Source organism: Lampris incognitus, chromosome 4 (assembly GCF_029633865.1).
Source record: "Lampris incognitus isolate fLamInc1 chromosome 4, fLamInc1.hap2, whole genome shotgun sequence".
In the NCBI taxonomy this organism is placed as follows: Eukaryota; Metazoa; Chordata; class Actinopteri; order Lampriformes; family Lampridae; genus Lampris; species Lampris incognitus.
The window spans coordinates 21,447,626-21,467,422 of record NC_079214.1 but is presented as its reverse complement, the minus strand read 5'-3'; the positions used below and the strand labels follow the sequence as shown (position 1 = coordinate 21,467,422).

Sequence of the window (19,797 nt, the reverse complement as noted above, 5' to 3'; positions counted from 1 at the left end):
TGTTGGTAGGCAGTGGAATAGACCGCTACGCTACCCAGATGCCCTGTCAATCGGGTTTTTGGTGCCGACTCAGACTCAAGCCCACAAAATCTGAGGCGAGGTGCAAATCCCGGCATAGCATCCTGCAGGAGGGTGTCTGAGTCTGGAGTCACCTGGTGGAAGGGGAGCTGGAGAGGCAGGGGGTGTCTGCGAATTCATTGAGAAAAAGAATGAGTAAAGGGGCGGGTTTATGAATGGAAAGTTTATGAAAGTAAACTGGAACCCAGACCATTGATTGGATGGATGAAATAGGAGGAAAGGTAATGGGGCTTCCAATACACCACCTATAAACCTATGGGCAATTTAGAGTCCCCAGCTCGCCACCTTCCTCCTAATGTTAGAATAACGCGGCAGACAGCTATTGTAAATCTTGGGAGATCAATTCAAAATCAATTTTTCTGTTTTCAGACCATAAAATAGGCCAAATATTTGCAAATGACTTGCTGTATGTGCTTAAATATAGCTGCTAGTGCATCCATTCCCTCTGTTGTATACAAACAAACTCACTCAATTCTTTCCCACAAATAACCATTTATTCATCACACATTTACTGAAAATTACATTTTATTGAAAGGACACAGAAAGGTCAAATAACACAGATAAATGTAGCTAGGAGTAACTACTCAGTGCATGGCACATTCTCAGGGAGACGACCCAGTGTGAGTCTTTGGCTCTTCGCCTCTCGAGTGTTTAAGGCAGAAAGAGCGCTGAAATATTAAATGTGGAACAGTTGGCCAGCCAACTTGAGCCTATATTTCAAAATGTGGAAGAGTAAATTAACCTCGCTACAATGAGAGACAAACAATATCCTAAGTCAGGTAATAATAGTATTTTTTTTTCTTAGTCAATTGGTGTACTTATCACAGGAGACTCAGACCTCACCAGTGCAAAGGGATTTTTCTATAAAGATCACACATTTAGAAAGCAGTGTCCTCACTCAGAAAAAAATCAATTAAGTAAACAACAGATGAACAATCATGAAAGAAGTTACCAGTGCCATTGCTACCTTAAAAAGAATCTAGGATGCATGCCGTTTTACTATGGAGGTTTTCAAATGACGGTTTGACATTTTTTGTTGATGTTGGTTGACAATTCCAGTGTCTCAGCTTTTGCTTTTGCAGACAATGTAGATATGTGCATGTGTCGTTGCGTGTTTATAGGAGACCGTGTGTGACCATGCTCCCGTGTGTGTATGTATGTGTGTGTGTGCGTGCGTGCGCCGGTGTGTGTGCTCTTAAAAAGATCCTCCAAGCTATGCAGGGGTTCTGCATTTGGCTGATATGCCGTCCGCTTGGTTGTATTTATGTGGCTTTGTCTATTTTGCTGTTGCGTCTCTCTGCTTCCTTGCTGTCATCTGAGCGCTTTGTGTTGAGGCTTCCAATCTGCACTTGGCTCCTTTGCTGTAAGAATTAGAAGACAAAGATTCATAATGAGCAAGGCTGACAGATATAATGCTCCACAGTACACATCAGGGGTTCTGTAAATTGGGGGGGGGGGGACAAAAACAATGTGAATCTACATCACATGAATACTAATAAGGTTTACATTCATTGTGATTGATTTGCCATTGGTATTTGTAACTACTTAGTTTTAAAATTGAAGCTTCTGATGTACTGAGTATTGCCACGTAAGATTGAGTGATAGAGAGCTTTATAGTTATAATATATATACGTACACACACTATATGTACCAAATTATTGGGACACACCTCTTAATCATTGAATTCAGGTGTTTCATTCAGATCCATTGCCACAGGTGTATAAAACCAAGTAGCTAGTCATGCAGTCTGCATTCACAGACACTGTGAAAGAATGGGTCGTTCTGAAGAGCTCAGTGAATTCAAGCGTGGTACTGTCATAGGATGCCACTTTTACAATAAGTCAGTTAGTGAAATTTCTTCCCTGCTAGATATTCCTCGGTCAACTGTAAGTGGTATTATTGAAAAGTGGAAGCGTTTAGGAACTACAGCAACTCAGCCACCAAGTGGCAGACCATGTGAAGTCACACAGCGTAAGTCGCCAACGCTCTGTTGACTCAATAACTGCAGAATTCCAAACTTCCTCTGGCATTAACATTAGCCCAAAAACTGCACCGGGAGCTTCATGGAATGGGTTTCCACGGCCGAGCAGCTGCATGCAAGCCTTACATCACCAAGCACAATGCCAAGCGTCGGCTGGGGTGGTGTAAAGCACGCTGCCACTGGACTCTGGAGCAGTGGAAACGTGTTCTGTGGAGTGACAAATCACGCTTCTCTGTCTGGCAGTCTGAAGGATGAGTCTGGGTTTGGCGGATGCCAGGAGAACGTTACCTGCCTGACTGCATTGTGCCAACTGTAAAGTTTGGTGGAGGAGGGATAATGGTATGGGGTTGTTTTTCAGGGGTTGGGCTAGGCCCCTTAGTTCCAGTGAAGGGAAATCTTAATGCTTCAGCATGCCAAGACATTTTGGGCAATTCTATGCTTCCAACTTTGTGGGAACAGTTTGGGGAGGGCCCTTCTCTGTTCCAGCATGACTGTGCCCCAGTGCACAAAGCAAGGTCCATGAAGACATGGTTGGGTGAGTTTGGTGTAGAAGAACTTGACTGGCCTGCACAGAGCCTCAACCCCATCGAACACCTTTGGGATGAACTAGAACGGAGACTGCGAGCCAGGTCTTCTCGTCCAACATCAGTGCCTGACCTCACAAATGCTCTTCTGGGTGAATGGGCAAAAATTCCCACAGACACACTCCAAAATCTTGTGGAAAGCCTTCCCAGAAGAGTGGAAGCTGTTATAGCTGCAAAGGGGGGACCAACTCCATATTAATGTTTATGGATTTAAAATGGGATGTCATAAAAGCTCCTGTAGGTATAATGGCCATGTGTCCCGATACTTTTGTCTATATATATATATATATATATATATATATATATATATATATATATATATATATATATACACATACACACACACACACACACACACACACAGCCAGTGAGCAGCCAGTTGTGACATAGGCTGCATAATGAAAACACACAATAAATACTGATATCACATGTTATTCAAAGAGCTTTAACATGCATATAATAATATGCTTAAATCCTTGTTCTGATTACGAGAATAATTTGGTCATGCTGTCCATGCCTTAAGGCTTTCTGGCTTCTGGCAAATTATTGAGATCCATATCATTCTGTCTGGATGTGGAAAACAATTCTATGAACTGGCTGAAAGCACAACAAGCAAAAACAGAACCAACATGCACCTCTGCATTTATCCCACAACTTTCAGTCGAGTGTGAAAGTAATGAGAAAAGTGTGAATAACACAAAGTCTGTCTGGCAGACTGTCAAAGGTTTTCTGACTTGCTATATAGTGGTAGTCATGTGAATACAACATGTCGAGCATAGGCTCAGGGTCTTAAAGCTTGTTCTTGTAAATTAAAAGTTATGTATATGATTTGGTGTGTCATCAGTTACTTATAAAGCTCTTTGGGTCATCTTATATAGATGACAGGACAAGACTTGATACTGATTTCAGTCTGCAGGCCAGTGTCATCGCTTAATTAAAACAGTCTTGAGGCTGTTTCCAACCTGAGTCACCATTCACACCCGAGTGAGATCAGAATTTACTGCAGCATATAACTGACTTTGTTTCAGAGTTCATTTTCGAGAACAAGTGCCATCAGTATATTTGGAAATACCGTTGGATCACAACACAACGGTGGTGTTGGGGATGCGTTTGGAACAGCTGTATACTGCATCTGCTACAATTCTGACTTTTGCATTGAGTCCCAAGTGGATTTTTAGATAGCTTTCTGTTGTGACTTACAGCTGCCAGCCCTTTTACTATGTAATGGATTCAAAGGAAGAAGATGTGAGTGAAATGGATGCCACTGTGCTTTAGATATATGTTGTATGTCTAAGAGAGAGATTTTTCCACAGTACAAAGGAAATCTATTCTTGGCTCCAGGGAAGGTTAAGACAAACTTGACTCATGCAAACTTATTGTTAGACTGAAAAGATTTATGGATGTTTCTTACGATTTTCATATTGCAGTGATACAGCATGCATTTATCACGTCAAATAAACATCATTCAGTTCCCTGCTTTTTACATGGTCCAGTCGTCTGTCCCCCGGGTCTGTAAATGATTCAGTACTGCATGCCACGGTCCCTTTTATAATCATTCATTATGTAGTGGCAAGAACAGTCCTGGTGTACCTGGTTAGAGCCTTGACTGTAACTTAAGGATACACACTTTCTGTGTCATTTAACCTGTGATATGAACTGGAATCAAGACTACAAGGAAGTGTTCGTACAAGCATTACCATCATATATGGGAGACACCGGTCGAGATCTGACGGCGACAAATCGAACATGAGCGTCCATAATGAAGATAGAGTGGTGACAGGGATGGTCTACACTTTAATGCAGATTGATCCACAGAGACTAAAATGTAGATCATGACTAATTAAATTGTACACTAGGCCATGATTATTAGCTGTTGTGCACAGTGAATATCAATAGAGGATTGGATACCAACAGAAAGCCGGGGCACATTTAATGCTCCAGCGAATATTAACTAACAGGAAAAATTAACAATTAATGTAATCAAAATTACATTTAAACAGAAAGATACGTTTATTGGAGACAAAAAAAAAAAGAAAGAAAAGACATTGAGCTGTACTGATGTGTCCCTAACCAGCTCTTTCTCGCCGCTCCTAAAATGATCATTGCACTTTGCATGATGCATTAGTGTTGCACCTTAAATCAAATGATTTACAGCTACTCTCGTTACAGTAATTGAATAAAATCTTCCCCGTGATGTTACTTTTTGAGTAGGGTAAACTCACAATACTTTAACTTTTACTTTGAGTTTAGTCACAGGGTAGGAAAATGTGGCGTAAACCCTTGTAATGGCTAAATGAAGAATTTGCTTGAATAAGTCTGAAGAATTACTGATACTGGGTGTTTGTGGAGATTTGCATTGCCATAGTAAATTTGTTTCATTCACACAGTGTGTTTCTCCAGGTTGTTTCCAAAAATACACACTATGCCGACCAAAGAATATTTCTGTATTTTTAGAGCTACAGCTGTTTGCTGGTAGATGACAGAAAGGGTAGAAAGGAAACTCAAAGTAATTACTCAAGTAGTTTTTCAGTAAGGGACTCATTTATTCTTACCCCCCCCTTTTCCCCCCAATTGTATCCAGCCAATTACCCCACTGTTCTGAGCTGTCCTGGTCACTGCGCCACCCCCTCTGCTGATCCGGGGAGGGCTGCAGGCTACCACATGCCTCCTCCGATACATGTGGAGTCACCAGCCGCTTTTCACCTGGCAGTGCGGCATTTCCCCAGGGGGACGTAGCGCGTGGGAGGATGACGCTATTCCCCCCAGTTCCCCCTCCCCCCCAAACAGTGCCCTGACCGACCAGAGGAGGCACTAGTGCAGCGACCAGGACACATACCCACATCTGACTTGCCACCCGCAGACACGGCCAATTGTGTCTGTAGGGATGCCCGACTAAGCTGGAGGCAACACGGGGATTCGAACTGGGATCCCCATGCTGGTAGGCAATGGAATAGACCGTTATGCTACCTGGATGCCTCATTTACTCTTATTTGAGTAATTTTCGTAATAGATACTTTTACTTGTATTCAAGTAAATTATCACTAAAGTAGCATTACTTTTTCTTAAGTAGGAATTTACAGTACTTTCAGCTTCTGCCTAAAACAGGGATCGTTTGGGGTGAACAAAAATCAGGACCAAGGGATAAAACATGACAATTGTGAATTTGATTCGACGTTATCCGTTAAATCTGAAAATGCATCATTACATACACTCACTGGCCACTTTATTAGGTACACTTTGCTAGTACCGGGTTGGACCCCCTTTTGCCTTCAGAACTGCCTTAATCCTTCGTGGCATAGATTCAACAAGGTACTGGAAACATTCCTCAGAGAGTTTGGTCCATATTGACATGATAGCATCACGCAGTTGCTGCAGATTTGTCGGCTGTACATCCATGATGCGAATCTCCCGGTCCACCACATCCCAAAGGTGCTCTATTGGATTGAGATCTGGTGACTGTGGAGGCCATTTGAGTACAGTGAACTCATTGTCATGTTCAAGAAACCAGTCTGAGATGATTCGAGCTTTATGACATGGCGCGTTATCCTGCTGGAAGTAGCCATCAGAAGATGGGAACACTGTGGTCATAAAGGGATGGACATGGTCAGCAACAATACTCAGGTAGGCTGTGGCGTTGACACGATGCTCAATTGGTACTAAGGGACCCAAAGTGTGCCAAGAAAATATCCCCCACACCATTACACCACCACCACCACCAGCCTGAACCGTTGATACAAGGCAGGATGGATCCATGCTTTCATGTTGTTGACGCCAAATTCTGACCCTACCATCCGAATGTTGCAGCAGAAATCGAGACTCATTAGACCAGGCAACGTTTTTCCAATCTTCTATTATCCAATTTTGGTGAGCCTGTGCGAATTGTAGCCTCAGTTTCCTGTTCTTAGCTGACAGGAGTGGCACCCGGTGTGGTCTTCTGCTGCTGTAGCCCATCTGCCTCAAGGTTCGACATGTTGTGCGTTCAGAGATGCTCTTCTGCATACCTCGGTTGTAATGAGTGGTTATTTGAGTTACTGTTGCCTTTCTATCAACTCGAACCAGTCTGGCCATTCTCCTCTGACCTCTGGCATCAACAAGGCATTTTCGCCCACAGAACTGCCGCTCACTGGATATTTTCTCTTTTTCGGACCATTCTCTGTAAACCCTAGAGATGGTTGTGCGTGAAAATCCCAGTAGATCAGCAGTTTCTGAAATACTCAGACCAGCCCGTCTGGCACCAACAACCATGCCACGTTCAAAGTCACTTAAATCACCTTTCTTCCCCATTCTGATGCTCGGTTTGAACTGCAGCAGATTGTCTTGACCATGTCTACATGCCTAAATGCATTGAGTTGCTGCCATGTGATTGGCTGATTAGAAATTTGCGTTAACGAGCAGTTGGACAGGTGTGCCTAATAAAGTGGCCGGTGAGTGTATTTCCTATCATACACTGCTTGATTCTCTTATAGTTGTGTTTGATCTTTTTGAGTATAACACAGCAAAACTTGCTAGCATGAAACCGGCATTTCCCTGAACCACTGGAAATAGTCAGTGGTTGCATTTCATGCTTTAAAAGAAAGGAATAGTGCAAACTCAAACTGGGTATCTCTTTGTACAAAACAAATGAGCGAAATCACATCTTTACATTGGCTGACATTTCTTTTTGGGTGGAGTATCCCTGTGTTTGGCACTTGTATGCAGAAATAACAGAGGCGCTCGGAGCGCCAGGTAGTGGCCCAATTACACAGAATTCCTTTGCACTGAGGAGTGATGAGTGTTTCCCTGTGCCATCTGCCACAGCCAAACAGGTGTGACTCAATTCAGTATGATGAGGTGAGGAGATATACACTGGTTTGGCAGTACATGTTTCACCGAATATCACATTTCACCAGACTGTTCACCCTCTTCTCAATGCGCGGTATGTTATTCTCAGAAAGTTGAATCAGTTCATCTGGACATGATGTTTATTGAGAGAAACGTTTCATCACTCATCTAAGTGACCTCTTCAGTCTCCTTAGTGTGCATAAAGACAGTATATTATTCTGTTAAATCTCATAAGCAGACCTCGTCTTGCTGTGGGATAGTTAGAAAAAACTGAGTTATTTCACGGTTTTCCCTATGGTGATGTGTGACGACTACAACTATACAATACTTTAATGTATTGTTCTCAAGTCCCACTCCGTGAGACGCCTACAAATCTATGATGCTAAAATGAAAATGATAATGGCTGAAGCAATCGGTGAATCCCCCTTTATGCATTGATCCTGCGTTTGTCCTCCCTTAGAGCTACATACAATTATTTCCCAAGTGGTACCCAGAGGAACAAAAGCGGTGTGTTGTGGCACAGAACTGGACAGTCTTATCCAGGAGGAAAAAAAGCAGACATTTCTTCTCGGGGATGGAGCCACAGTTACTAAGCAGCACCTCTACCACGGCCACATCTTTAAATGTTTCAACAAAGATTCAAGCAAAGCTCACCTGGTGCTGTTCTGGCAGCTCTTTTCTTTCCAGAAATGATTCAGCCGTCTGATTCTGAAAGCAGTCCCCCCCGGTCTAAAGAGAGACATAAAAATATCTCAGACAGTGTGCACACCGTGCATGCTGTGCCGTTGTGACAGAAGCTTTTTAATGAACACATGAGACAACAACGACTGCTGTAAAGGTTAATGATTCAAAAAGCTTTGACATGCATATAATGACATGTTTAAAGCCTTTACTCCTATTATGAGGATCATTTGTTTACACTGTTTACACACGTGGTGGAAAACATTGTTTAAATGTCATGAGTTTCACAAAATTCTGCTTTGATTCTCTGAATGATCAATTCAACAATTCCAGTAATGAATGCTGACAAGAAATGTCAATCATAACCCTCCCACCATTATATTTTTCCAGTGGTAGAAAGCCCCCCCCCCAGTAACAGTACTGTACATTTAAAATTAAATTAACTTAAATTAAGTTTCCTTCATTGATCCCCTTGGGGAATTCAGTTACTGCAAATTACCCATCCTAGCTGTGATCTGTGTAGCTAGGAGCAGTGGGCAGCTGCAGCGCCCAGGGACCAACTCCAGTTCTTTTCCCGTTGCCTCGGTCAGGGACACAGACGGGAGTATTAACCCTAGCATGCAAGTCTTTTTGATGGTGGGGGAAACCAGCACACCCAGAGAAAACCCACTGCAGGCACGGGGAGAACATGCAAACTCCACACAGAGGATGACACCTCCCCCCCAAGGTTGGACAACCCTGGGGTTCGAACCCAGGACCTTCTTGCAAGTGAGGCGACAGCACTAACCACTGGGCCACCATGCTGCCCAACTTTCCAAAACTCGCAATGTGTTGAGGTCAAGATGGAAAAAAAAAACGTTTCACATTCTGTATCTGGGCCAAGTGTCTTGTTAAAGTGGACATGGACTCACATGTGTGATATGTACATGTTCAAACAAGCCGCCTTGGTTAAGCCACTAATGGCGCAACACTGCGTTTGCAGGTGTGGATGCTGCACTACTAATGTCTTTGCATTTGCTGGTGCCAACTGTGACAAATGCATGATGGGTGAAAAGGGTTGGAGAAAAATTCAAGACAGTGCAAAACACATATTTGAAAAACTGCTTGTGCATCTTTATTATTACCCTTGTTTTTCTTGTTCTCACCAATCTTATTACAGAGGACGCTTGAGGAAATTGTGAAGTCATTTTGCCCTAGGCAACCTTTTCTATTGTACACAAAAGAAGTTGGACGCATTTTACAGACCAGTTGTTTCCTAAAAGCTTGTGAAGTGAGGCGAAAAAAAGCTTAGTTGCTTAATAAACATGGTTTTGGCATGATCGAGGCTGATACAACTTATATATATTTCAACATGTAGGCTTTGTCTGTAAAAAAGAAACAAGTCACTGTATTGCAGCAAACTGATCACGTTCAGTCTTGAAAGCCAAGTCAAGACCCCCATCATAAAATCTGCCCCCCCCTTATTTCTTCCAAGCCTACAGGAAGTGAAGGACTGGCTAGGTCTGGTAGCAGTCTTGAGCAAACACCATATCTGACTCTCTGTTTCAAATATGTCTCTTCTTATCTCTATCACAATGCTTCTTCCTCTCACCGTAGAATTCTCCCCACCAAAATGATACCATCAATTATAGGACACCAGTGAACATCACTTTTGGCACGATTTCATTAAGGAACAATCTCTTTGACGGGTTTTCCACAGAGGGGTAATTTCGCCTTTGGATGGCATCCCTGTGGACTATTCTGTCTCCAGCGCCCCATCGACTCATACCTGCAATAGTCATAAATAACCGCATGTCAAGAATCCCTATGAAACCTGTCTGCTTCAATCGCCGTTTCCAAACCCTCTTACTTTTGACATCATTAGAGACACTCATCCTCAGCATTTGTGTCAACCGTTTGCACATGCAGTGTGGAACCAGTTGTATGTTAGAGGGTTTAGCCTGACTAATTGAACAGTAAGCTCATAGCTAAAAGATACTCTTCTCCCTGGACCGCCTGAGGGACAGACTGAAAGAATAATATGAATGAGAGAGGTGAATTAGTTTCGATGAGATTAGTCTAGATAAAATTAGATAAAATGAATGAGTATCCTCCACCCTCCCCAAACAAGTACGATGAAAAGCTGCTTTGGTAAGGCACTTAACTCTTGTCGGCTGTTCCAGTGGAGCTGCTCACTACAGAGTTGAACTTGTACTGGGAGACTAGCGAAGAACCAAAAGTTCTTCAATGTGTGTGTATATGAGCAAAGGCACATTACCAGCAACCAATCTCCAATGCTGTTCAGAACACACAGCATTATATTCCCAATGTGGCACCAGTGTACAAGTAAAGGAAATAGTAAATTGACTGCATTTATTCATTTATTTAATTTTGGGATCTCCCCTTTTCTCCCCAATTGTACTTGGCCAATTACCACACTCTTCTAAGCTGTCCTGGTCGCTGTTCCACCCCCCCTTTGCCGATCCAAGGAGGGCTGCAGACTACCACGTCTCCTCCGATACATGTGGAGTTGCCAGCCGCTTCTTTTCACCTGACAGTGAGGAGTTTTGCCAGGGGGACATAGCACGTGGGTGGATCACGCTATTCTCCCCAGTCACGTCACCCCCCCCCCCGAACTGGCGCCCCGACCGACCAGAGGAGGCGCTAGTGCGGCGACCAGGACACATACTCACAGATGCGACCAATTGTACCAAGCCGGAGGTAACACGGGGATTTGAATCGGGATCCCCGTGTTGGTAGCCAACAGAATAGACCGCTACGCTACCCAGACACCCCAGTATGCCTCACATTCACCCACACATTCATACACTGATGGCAGAGGCTGCCATGCAAGGCGCCAACCTGCTCATCAGGAGAAGTTCATTTCAACATGCTCTCCGCAGGAGCCGGGGATCGAACCAGCAACCTTCCAATTACTAGACGACCCGCTCTACCTTCTGAGCCATGCCGCCACTCTGCAAATGTGAGCTGTGTCACAGCACTTATGTAAACTTCTCCAACCAATGGAAAAAACCTGTTGTAAAAGTGGTTTGTCAGATTTTGAAAGAGCGATTTAAACAGGAATTCAATGAACAGATGAACCTGATGGATTTAAGCCCTCCGTTCAGAAGCAGGCCGTTACAGTTTAATTACTCTAAAGGCTCACCTTTTCCATCTGGCACTCTGTGATGCTGCCATTCTCTCTCCTCATTACTCCGACGTTCATGGGTGATTTAGTGGCTGTGACAATTCTCTGAGCTTTGGAGATATCCTGTTAAAAAGAGAGAAATGTCAACTTTTGGTTGGAAAATGAATTTAAACGGGTTTCACTGATGCATAATTTATGTAAAAAACATAAATAATTAAGATTGACATAGCAAAATGTCTCCCTTATAGAGCTTAATTTTCACTGTGCTCTCTTTTAACAGTATGCTGATAAACTAGCAAACCGTTCATCCAGAATGTGGCTTTGATGCTCATAAATAGTTACATGTTATGATAAATACTTCCATGTCATTTCCATTTACTTCTTTATATATTTAATTTCCGCTTTTCGTTTTATGTATTTATAGTAAATATATACGATGGCTTACTTGAAGCAACACCACTAGACCATTAATCACTAATGAATCAACTCTACATTTTGAGTAGTGTTATCACAGTTACGTTGGGATTAAAAAGATTTCCTTTGTCCCATATATCGTGATTTTTCATCAAGGCATAGATACATAAAATCACCAGGCTAAAACTCAAATTTGTTTCCATTAGTACTCTAAGCTTTTAACTAGCTGACTTCCAAATTTGATCAAATAATAATTAGAAAATAAACGATAAATAACAATGCAGTCATTCTTGACATCTGCTGGACGGTTTCATTATGCTGTCAGTTTACTGGGATCATTAAATTTGACTGAGCGATGCAGCTGAGCAGTTTCAGACTGGTAATGAAAATATCACTCAACAATATAGAGTTAAATACATCTGTCTTCCTAATGAGACCGGAGGTAGTCAACAGTTGTCACAGTGATACAGCTGAGATTTGTTTTAATCCATATTACAATATAATGCATTACTACACACACACACACACACACACACACACACACACACATATATGTGTATATAAAACCAGTGACAACACAGGCAATTGCCAGAATTTGAATAACCAAGAAAACAATCAGCCTGGGGATGGGTGGTTTTTTAGTGCCATGTTTTTGAAAGCCAGACAGATATTCAGTTTTTTTTCTTGTCTATCCTACACATTTTTAGATAGCAGTTTAAACTGAACAATGTTTTCTGTATGGAGTTGTCATGAGTTTTATAATTGTTGTCGGTCTCGTGCAGAGGCTCACTAACACAAATAGTTCATAAATGGACCATATGTTTTCATAGTTTAGAAAAATGGCGGATAAAAATATTAGACTGAATCTATGTGAATCCAGTATTTTAGCCATGTGGCTGTCATTAGGGTCACTCAAACTCTTTTTATAAAGGTCCTGCCTGAATAGCAGAAGTGAAACTACCATATACTATATACAGGTAATGCAGCTGCATTGGGACCCGCAACAGTTTAGGGCCCGCACGCACAGACCCCTCTTTATCTCGCCACTATCATATCAAAGACCTCGAGCACCGAGTGTGCAGAGTCTGCCCGCAGGTGATTATGGACAAATGCGTACTACTGTGTAGCAAAATCCACACAGAACAGTTAGCTAGCTGGCAATGTGTCAAGACTTCGCACAGCAAAAAGCCCGGACAGTGTGCCTATGATGTAAGTAGAACTTATTATTTACTTGACTAATAATCAACCTGCACACTCGTGTTTTGTGTTTATAAGGCCGATGTGCGGGTGCGCCGTCACCAATTATGTTTTCATCTGTGTCAAGGTGGACTGTCATCGATTATGTTTTCATCTGTTATGGCGCTCCGACACCAGATTTTGTTAAGTAGGCTGGTCCATCGCTATCTTGGCCTTTCTAGGATGACTCCTCTTCTATAGCACGACGGTCTGTTTTGCTAGTGATCATTTCATGTAGGCGTCAACTGTGCAGTGCATTTCACTGTTGCTGGTCGTTTTAAATCGGAGTGCTTTCACTTCTGTCATGTGCTACTGACATGGTGTTGTGTTACGTCAGATTGTGAGGAGCAGGCCGGGGTCGACTTTGACCGACTTGCATTGGGGTCCGGCACTAACTCGTCCTGGGTGGATGGCAATTCTGTGTGAAAATAGTTCAGCTGTGTTTAATAACTTTTTTCCTCCAGCCCTTTGTTTTGACCGATTTCACTTCCATTCAGATATGGTTCTGACAAAGGATATAATTTTCAACTGCTAGTGTGAAATGAATAGTCAGTTATAGGAGAAGCCTTTCAATCGCTTCAGTCCACACTGAATGCAAAATATGAAGCAAATATAATTAAAAATGCAAACACAATGATGTCTTAATCAATGTTCCATAACTCATTTCTGATCAATTTTTCTCTAAAAATGTTGCTTGTACAAAAAAATCGAAAACTAACAAAATTCAGCGCAGAGCCGGCTGAGGTGGAAATGTGGGCTGATTGGCTTGGCGGTTCCCTGGAGTGCAAGGTGAATTTTAAAAATTTCTAAAATTAAGTTTCCTTTATTAATCCCCCTGGGGAAATTAATTTACTGCAAAGTAACCCATCCTAGCTGTGATCTGTGTGGCTAGGAGCAGTGGGCTGCTGCCTTCATGCTGCGCCCGGGGACCAAATCCAGTTATTTTCCCATTGCCCTGGTCAGGGGCACAGACAGGAGAATAAACCCTAACCTGCATGTTTCTTCTGATGGTGAGGGGAAATGGAGCACCCGGAAAAAACCCCATCGCAGACATGGGGTGAACATGCAAACTCCACACAGAGGACGACCTGGGATGACCCCCAAGGTTGGACAACCCCGGGGTTCGAACCCAGGACCTTCTTGTTATGAGGCGACAGCGCTAACCACTGGACTACTGTGGCGCCCATTTTCCCCACCTGTGTCCTTTTGGTAATGGCTGGAAAGGAACCTGCCTCCACCAAGATGGGTGTGATAATAGCACAGCTGAGGGGTGGGGGGGTGTAATACAGATCAGCTGGTGTAGTACAATTTTGGTGTCACTTTCAGATTGAAATTACAATTACGCCTTTGCCAGCTCAAACCACGTCTAAGTGAAGAAACAGGTGCAGTGACTGAGACAATTATGCAGCGCAGTCAAGTCGAGGATGCATGGCAGTTCAATCCAAATGTGTTTTAATGGATATTGGCCTACGCATTTCAGCCCCACTGAACTAAAATATCAAACCAACAACAACAACCAACTGAATGCAACGTTCTAAGGTTAATAAAAAAAATGTCTATGTAGCTTTTGAATTTGATGTTAATCAAATGCAGTTTGCGCTCATCATAACACATGAAAAATTCAACCTAACTGAGCATATAAATGTCTGTCTGGTCCAGATCGATGTGGTACTCACTAGTATGAACTGTCCAGACTAGAACCCTGAAATCCAGTTGGAAATATTCTGCCAAATTCCAGCAGCACGGAGTTTGTTTCATCATCAACTCTGAGAGGAGAAAGGGTCAGGTATATCCTCTTTTTTTCCCCCACTGAGTCACAAGATCATGATGTAAAAAGCCAATCCTTTTTTTTTTTTAATGGATTTCCCCCCCTTTTCTCTCCAATTGTATCCAGCCAATTACCCCACTATTCTGAGCCGTCCCGGTCGCTGCTCCATCCCCTCTGCTAGTCCAGGGAGGGCTGCAGACTACCACATGCCTCCTCCCATACATGTGGAGTCACCAGTCGCTTCTTTTCAACTGATATTGGGCTATACAAATAAAATTAACTTGACGTGACAGGAGAACACAGGATGTGGGAGGATCATGCTGTTCCCCCCCTGAACAGGTGCCCCGACCGACCAGAGGAGGCGCGAGTTCCGCGACCAGGACACATACCCACATCTGGCTTCCCACCTGCAGATACGGCCAATTGTGTCTGTAGGGATACCCGACCAAGCCAGAGGTAAGACAGGGATTCAAACCGGTGATCCCTGTGTTGGTAGGCAACGGAATAGACCACTACGCTACCTGGATGCCCCAGGAAAATCCAATACTGTATCAGGCTCTAGATTTTTATGTTGTCCAACTACTTATGAATGTACTTATACTATGTATTCATCCTAATCCAACCCCTCTATCAACTGCGCCAAGCTGCGCCACGGTTGCGCTCAAGTCTGGTCACCAAATTACCAACAATATATTGAACGCGCCCTGGTTGCGCCAGCACACCACGGCTGCGTTTGTGTCCAGTGTCACCCAGTCAGGTATCCAGCACTAATGTCGGGAAAACTGAATCTGATTAAGAATAAAGAAGAGGTTTGACAATATGGAACCTTTCCTTTAGATATTATCAGTAGTTATTAATAACACAGTGCCACAACATATCAACATTTTTCTGGAGCGGGGGTCACGCACTGGGACAGATAGAATGCAACAGCAAAGGAAGGCCCTTAGTCTATCTTGCATACACATATGGCGATGGGGATCATGTGGCTTTTATCAAGGTTGGTTGAAAAATGAAAAAAGTAAAAAATAAAATAAAAAAATGCAACAAAACCTGTCCATGAATGAAAATCGTAATGTACACAGGAGTTTATCAAAACAGACAAGTCTTGCTAAGAAATATCTCAGTGTATTTTACAGGTAACATTTGCTCGTCACCCCTCTTGGTTTCAGGGATGTGTACTGGGAGCAGAGCTGAAGTCTATAAAACTGTCCAATTTTGTGCAGAGGGTTTTCTAAAAAAAAAAAAAAAAAAACTCTGGCCCCGTTGCTACAGCCAGTCTCCTGCGAAGACGAGTTTTACACAATACTTTCTTTAACTGGGTCAAAAGCGGTCCCTCGAGAACATAAAACTAGATGTTTGCAACATGAACCGAGGCCATCTTAACCTGTCAGTGTCATATTCTATTCTTATACTGTCAGCTGAAGCAAGATATTTTTATGCGAGTTCAGTGAAATTCGCTTTACTTGTGGAAGTGGCCCCAGTGGGAGGTACAATAATGAATTATTTCTGAACTTTTGACAGCATCCATCACATTCAACAGAATGCCACAGTGCACTTTTAGAAGGATGAGTGCATTTTGAAATGCTTTTCAGTCTCTACCGGGTCGATGTTTTTCCAGTCACAACCTTATGGAGTAAATGGCAGAAAATAAACAACTTCTCGTGATTGGGATAATTCATTTTGGGAGTCCAATGTTTTGTATTTCTTGCAGGAGAATTGAGCTCAGCTTTCTGTTTCTCGAACGTCATTTTTGTTTTAAAAAACAAAACATACCTTTATATGAAGCCATCGTTTGGATCATGTCCTTATCAAGCTGTGGTATATTTTCTAGTGCGATGCCAAAGTGCTGCATGGAGATCTAAATTCAAATCACAAATGACATACATCCTCAAGGAACTTTTTTTTTTGCACTGTGAACCCAGCACCTGCTCCAACTCCATACCAAGAAAAAAAAGCAACATTTATCCCATAGATTTATTCTGAAAAGGAAACAATCACGAAAGTAAACAACGAAGTAATTGCCGAGAAAAGGGCAGTGAAATGCTGGATCCCTCCTCAGGCGTAGTGCCCAAAGCATCAGAGACATCATCTCCCATTACTTGGATGAAAATTACATTCTATCAGACTGCAACACTTGGCTCTTTCCCCGAGACTGTTAAATATGAAGCAACTTCCACTCCAATCTTGCTGATCCCTGCAACCTTACACTAATGAATCTTTCACCAGGCAAGGGTTTTGCATGTGTGTGTGTGTACACAAGACAAATACCAAGACAGCCTCTTATCTGTGGTGTCTGCCAGAGCTTTAGGCCCATTATGTTAACTCAGACTATGAGCATGAGACTGAAAAGGGTGCCTATGAGTGCTTGAGCAAACATTTCTGCACTTATCCACTCTGGAATTCAGAAACACAAAGCAGATTTCAGTCCAGGCCTGCTAATAACACCCGAATATATGTTTTACCATCCTGCAAGTGGATAAAGGCTTTCTCCACAAGTTACCATACAAAGGAAGCTGTTGGGGAGAGTTGTAATAAAGCTTTTCAACCTTTTTCCCCCACTTTAGTGGTGTACCATTATTTCATGCTTGGTGCAAAATAATTGCCTTTTGATCACCAAGAGTAATATTGTGCGACTCATGTAACAAAATATTAAAATGCCCCCCCCCTAAAAAAAAACAAAAAACTCCTTTTCACTTCTATTTAAAATTTCATGGTTAAGAAATGCACAACAGATACTGGGATAACTAGTTTAATTGGGCTCTGAGGAAGAATAGTTAATGTATGGTTTTTGAGGTAATTTATCCATTCATCCATTATCCAAACACTTATCCTGCTCTCAGGGTCGCGGGGATGCTGGAGCCTATCCCAGCAGTCATGGGCGGCAGGCGGGGAGAAACCCTGGACAGGCCGTCAGGCCATCACAGGGCCGAGATAACTTATGTTCTTCCAAATAATAAAAAGAGACTTGCCCTATAACGCCAATATTTTCCCAGTTTTCAGAAATTTGATATCAGATTTTTTTTCTTTGCTGACCAATAACCAGAAACGGCACATTCGACATGGCTTTACTTATCTTGTTGCAAGTCACCTGTCACTCTTAGCTCATAGTCTGTCACCTGTCACTTTTAGCTCACCGTCATCTGTCACTCTTAGCTCATTGTCTGTCACCTGTCACTTTTAGCTCACCGTCATCTGTCACTCTTAGTTCATTGTCTGTCTCCTGTCACTTTTAGCTCATTGTCAGTACCTGTCACTTTTAGCTCACCGTCATCTGTCACTCTTAGCTCACTGTCTGTCACCTGTCACTCACAGTTCACTGTCTGTCACCTGTCAATCTTAGCTCACTGTCTGTCATCTGTCACTTAGTTCACTGTCACCTGTCAGTTTTAGCGCACTTGTCAGTCACCTGTCACTCTTAGACATGGCTGGCATTACCTGACACATCAAAATAGACTGACAGATTACACGGGGCCCAGGTTTGATAGGAAACCTGGGTCAAATCATGACTGGCTTATTTAGTCGACCCCCCCCCCCCCGATATAAAAAAAGAAAAAAGGAGCACCAACTTCATGATTTCCCAGCGCATAAACATCAATTTACACTGCTTAGCCAATGAAAAGACTAGGAAACCGCATTTCCTAAAAAAATGTGACATAAAAACGCCATCCTCTGTGAGTGTACTGTTATCCAACCTCTCAATAGAGGACGTTTGTTTCTCTAAGTGTGGATAAGGAAATTTAATGAATGAATGATTGGACGAGTGAATGAAATGGTCTTTCATGAGGGTCATTTTTGGTTGTGATTTAAAGTTAGACACCAATGCCACCAATGCGTCCTCCGCACCACAACTGTCATTACCACCACGCGCACACACACATCATAGGCAGACGGGAGCGCCCCGGCAATCTTTTTAGTGAGAGCCCTCCGAGGTTCATCAGGCAGATTGTCAAAGAGTACAGCAGCTACGTCAGAGCATACCAGCTTTCTATTGCTCAGGAGTGGAGCGGCATGCTTTGTGCACCAACGAAGCGCGTCGCTATAGCTCAGTTAACATAAGAAAGATCAATTCTTACTCACCTCAAGTTCCCTTTGCTTGTCTTTGCTCTTGTCCGTTTGCTCTCTCTCTACACACGCCCCCATTTTTTTGCTTGCAGTACTATTAATGAGAAGCCTTGATAATTTTGCGCGCCTGTAATGAAGCCATCCCACTCCACTGTGAGCATTAACTGAGTGAGTTCACATCTGATGTTAACTGCTCATTACAGTGTATATTACTTTTTATGGCAGTGCTACACGTGGACACGTCGATGTCTGTAGTGAAGACGGTGGTATTGAAGAGCAATCAGAAAGAGCTGTTAAAAAAGAAGCCTTAGGGTGGCGGCTCAAATCTCTTGGGTAACCAGGAGAGAAAAGCTGAGGAAATTCTGACTGCATTTGAGAGAAGAGCCTCTTAAAGGCAGAGTTGCTCCCTAGGATCATGGCAGATAAAGCACTGCAGTGATGTTGCTGACCTGATGATTTCAAAGTGACTGCAGTAGCTGCTTTTCAGAAAACGGCACCAACACAATCTCTGTTAACTTGTGACATGACTGTTTGCTAGGGACACAAGAATCGGAGAATCAAAACTCATGGTGATATTCTGTTCACTTACTTGCAGAGTGATTTCTAACTTCTGCAAAGTCGCACAAACGAACGCAGAAGAACTTGTGTGAAACCCTGTGGACTTTTCAGGTTTTAAGCTCAGAGCTAAAGAGTTCTATGGTCTCAAATGTAGAGAACAGAAACAATGGTCGAGGAACAGCTGCCAAATTACTACATAGCATAAGGGATTAGCACGACGGTGGGGATTATAATGGATAATGGAGACAGCAAAAACCAACAATAAGGTGAAAAATGCTTCAGAATCACGATCCGAATCAGAATCAACTTTACTGCCCAAGTGTGTCTGTGCACACGAGGATTTTGACTCCTGTTCACAGCAGCTTCTAGCACTTGCAGACATCTCTCACACAAAAAAAGAAAAACAAAACAGAAGAAATAAATGGAACAACAACAGGACATTGGAGACAAGCATGTATGCACAACACGTTTGTCGCTGCTATACATT

General features: G+C 42.8%; 1 protein-coding gene across 1 annotated transcript in view; it reads right to left on the bottom strand.

Moving 5' to 3' along the window:
- Positions 1 to 1,242: 1,242 nt before the first annotated feature.
- Positions 1,243 to 19,797, bottom strand: part of luzp2 (leucine zipper protein 2) — a 260,639-nt gene continuing 242,084 nt past the window's right edge. The window contains exons 10-12 of the mRNA XM_056279165.1: positions 11,291 to 11,395; positions 8,119 to 8,193; positions 1,243 to 1,439 (exon numbers count right to left, since the gene is read on the bottom strand). Of these exons, the coding sequence (XP_056135140.1) occupies positions 1,341 to 1,439; positions 8,119 to 8,193; positions 11,291 to 11,395 (279 nt within the window). The 3' untranslated portion in view covers positions 1,243 to 1,340. The remainder of the gene's footprint in view (positions 1,440 to 8,118; positions 8,194 to 11,290; positions 11,396 to 19,797) is intronic.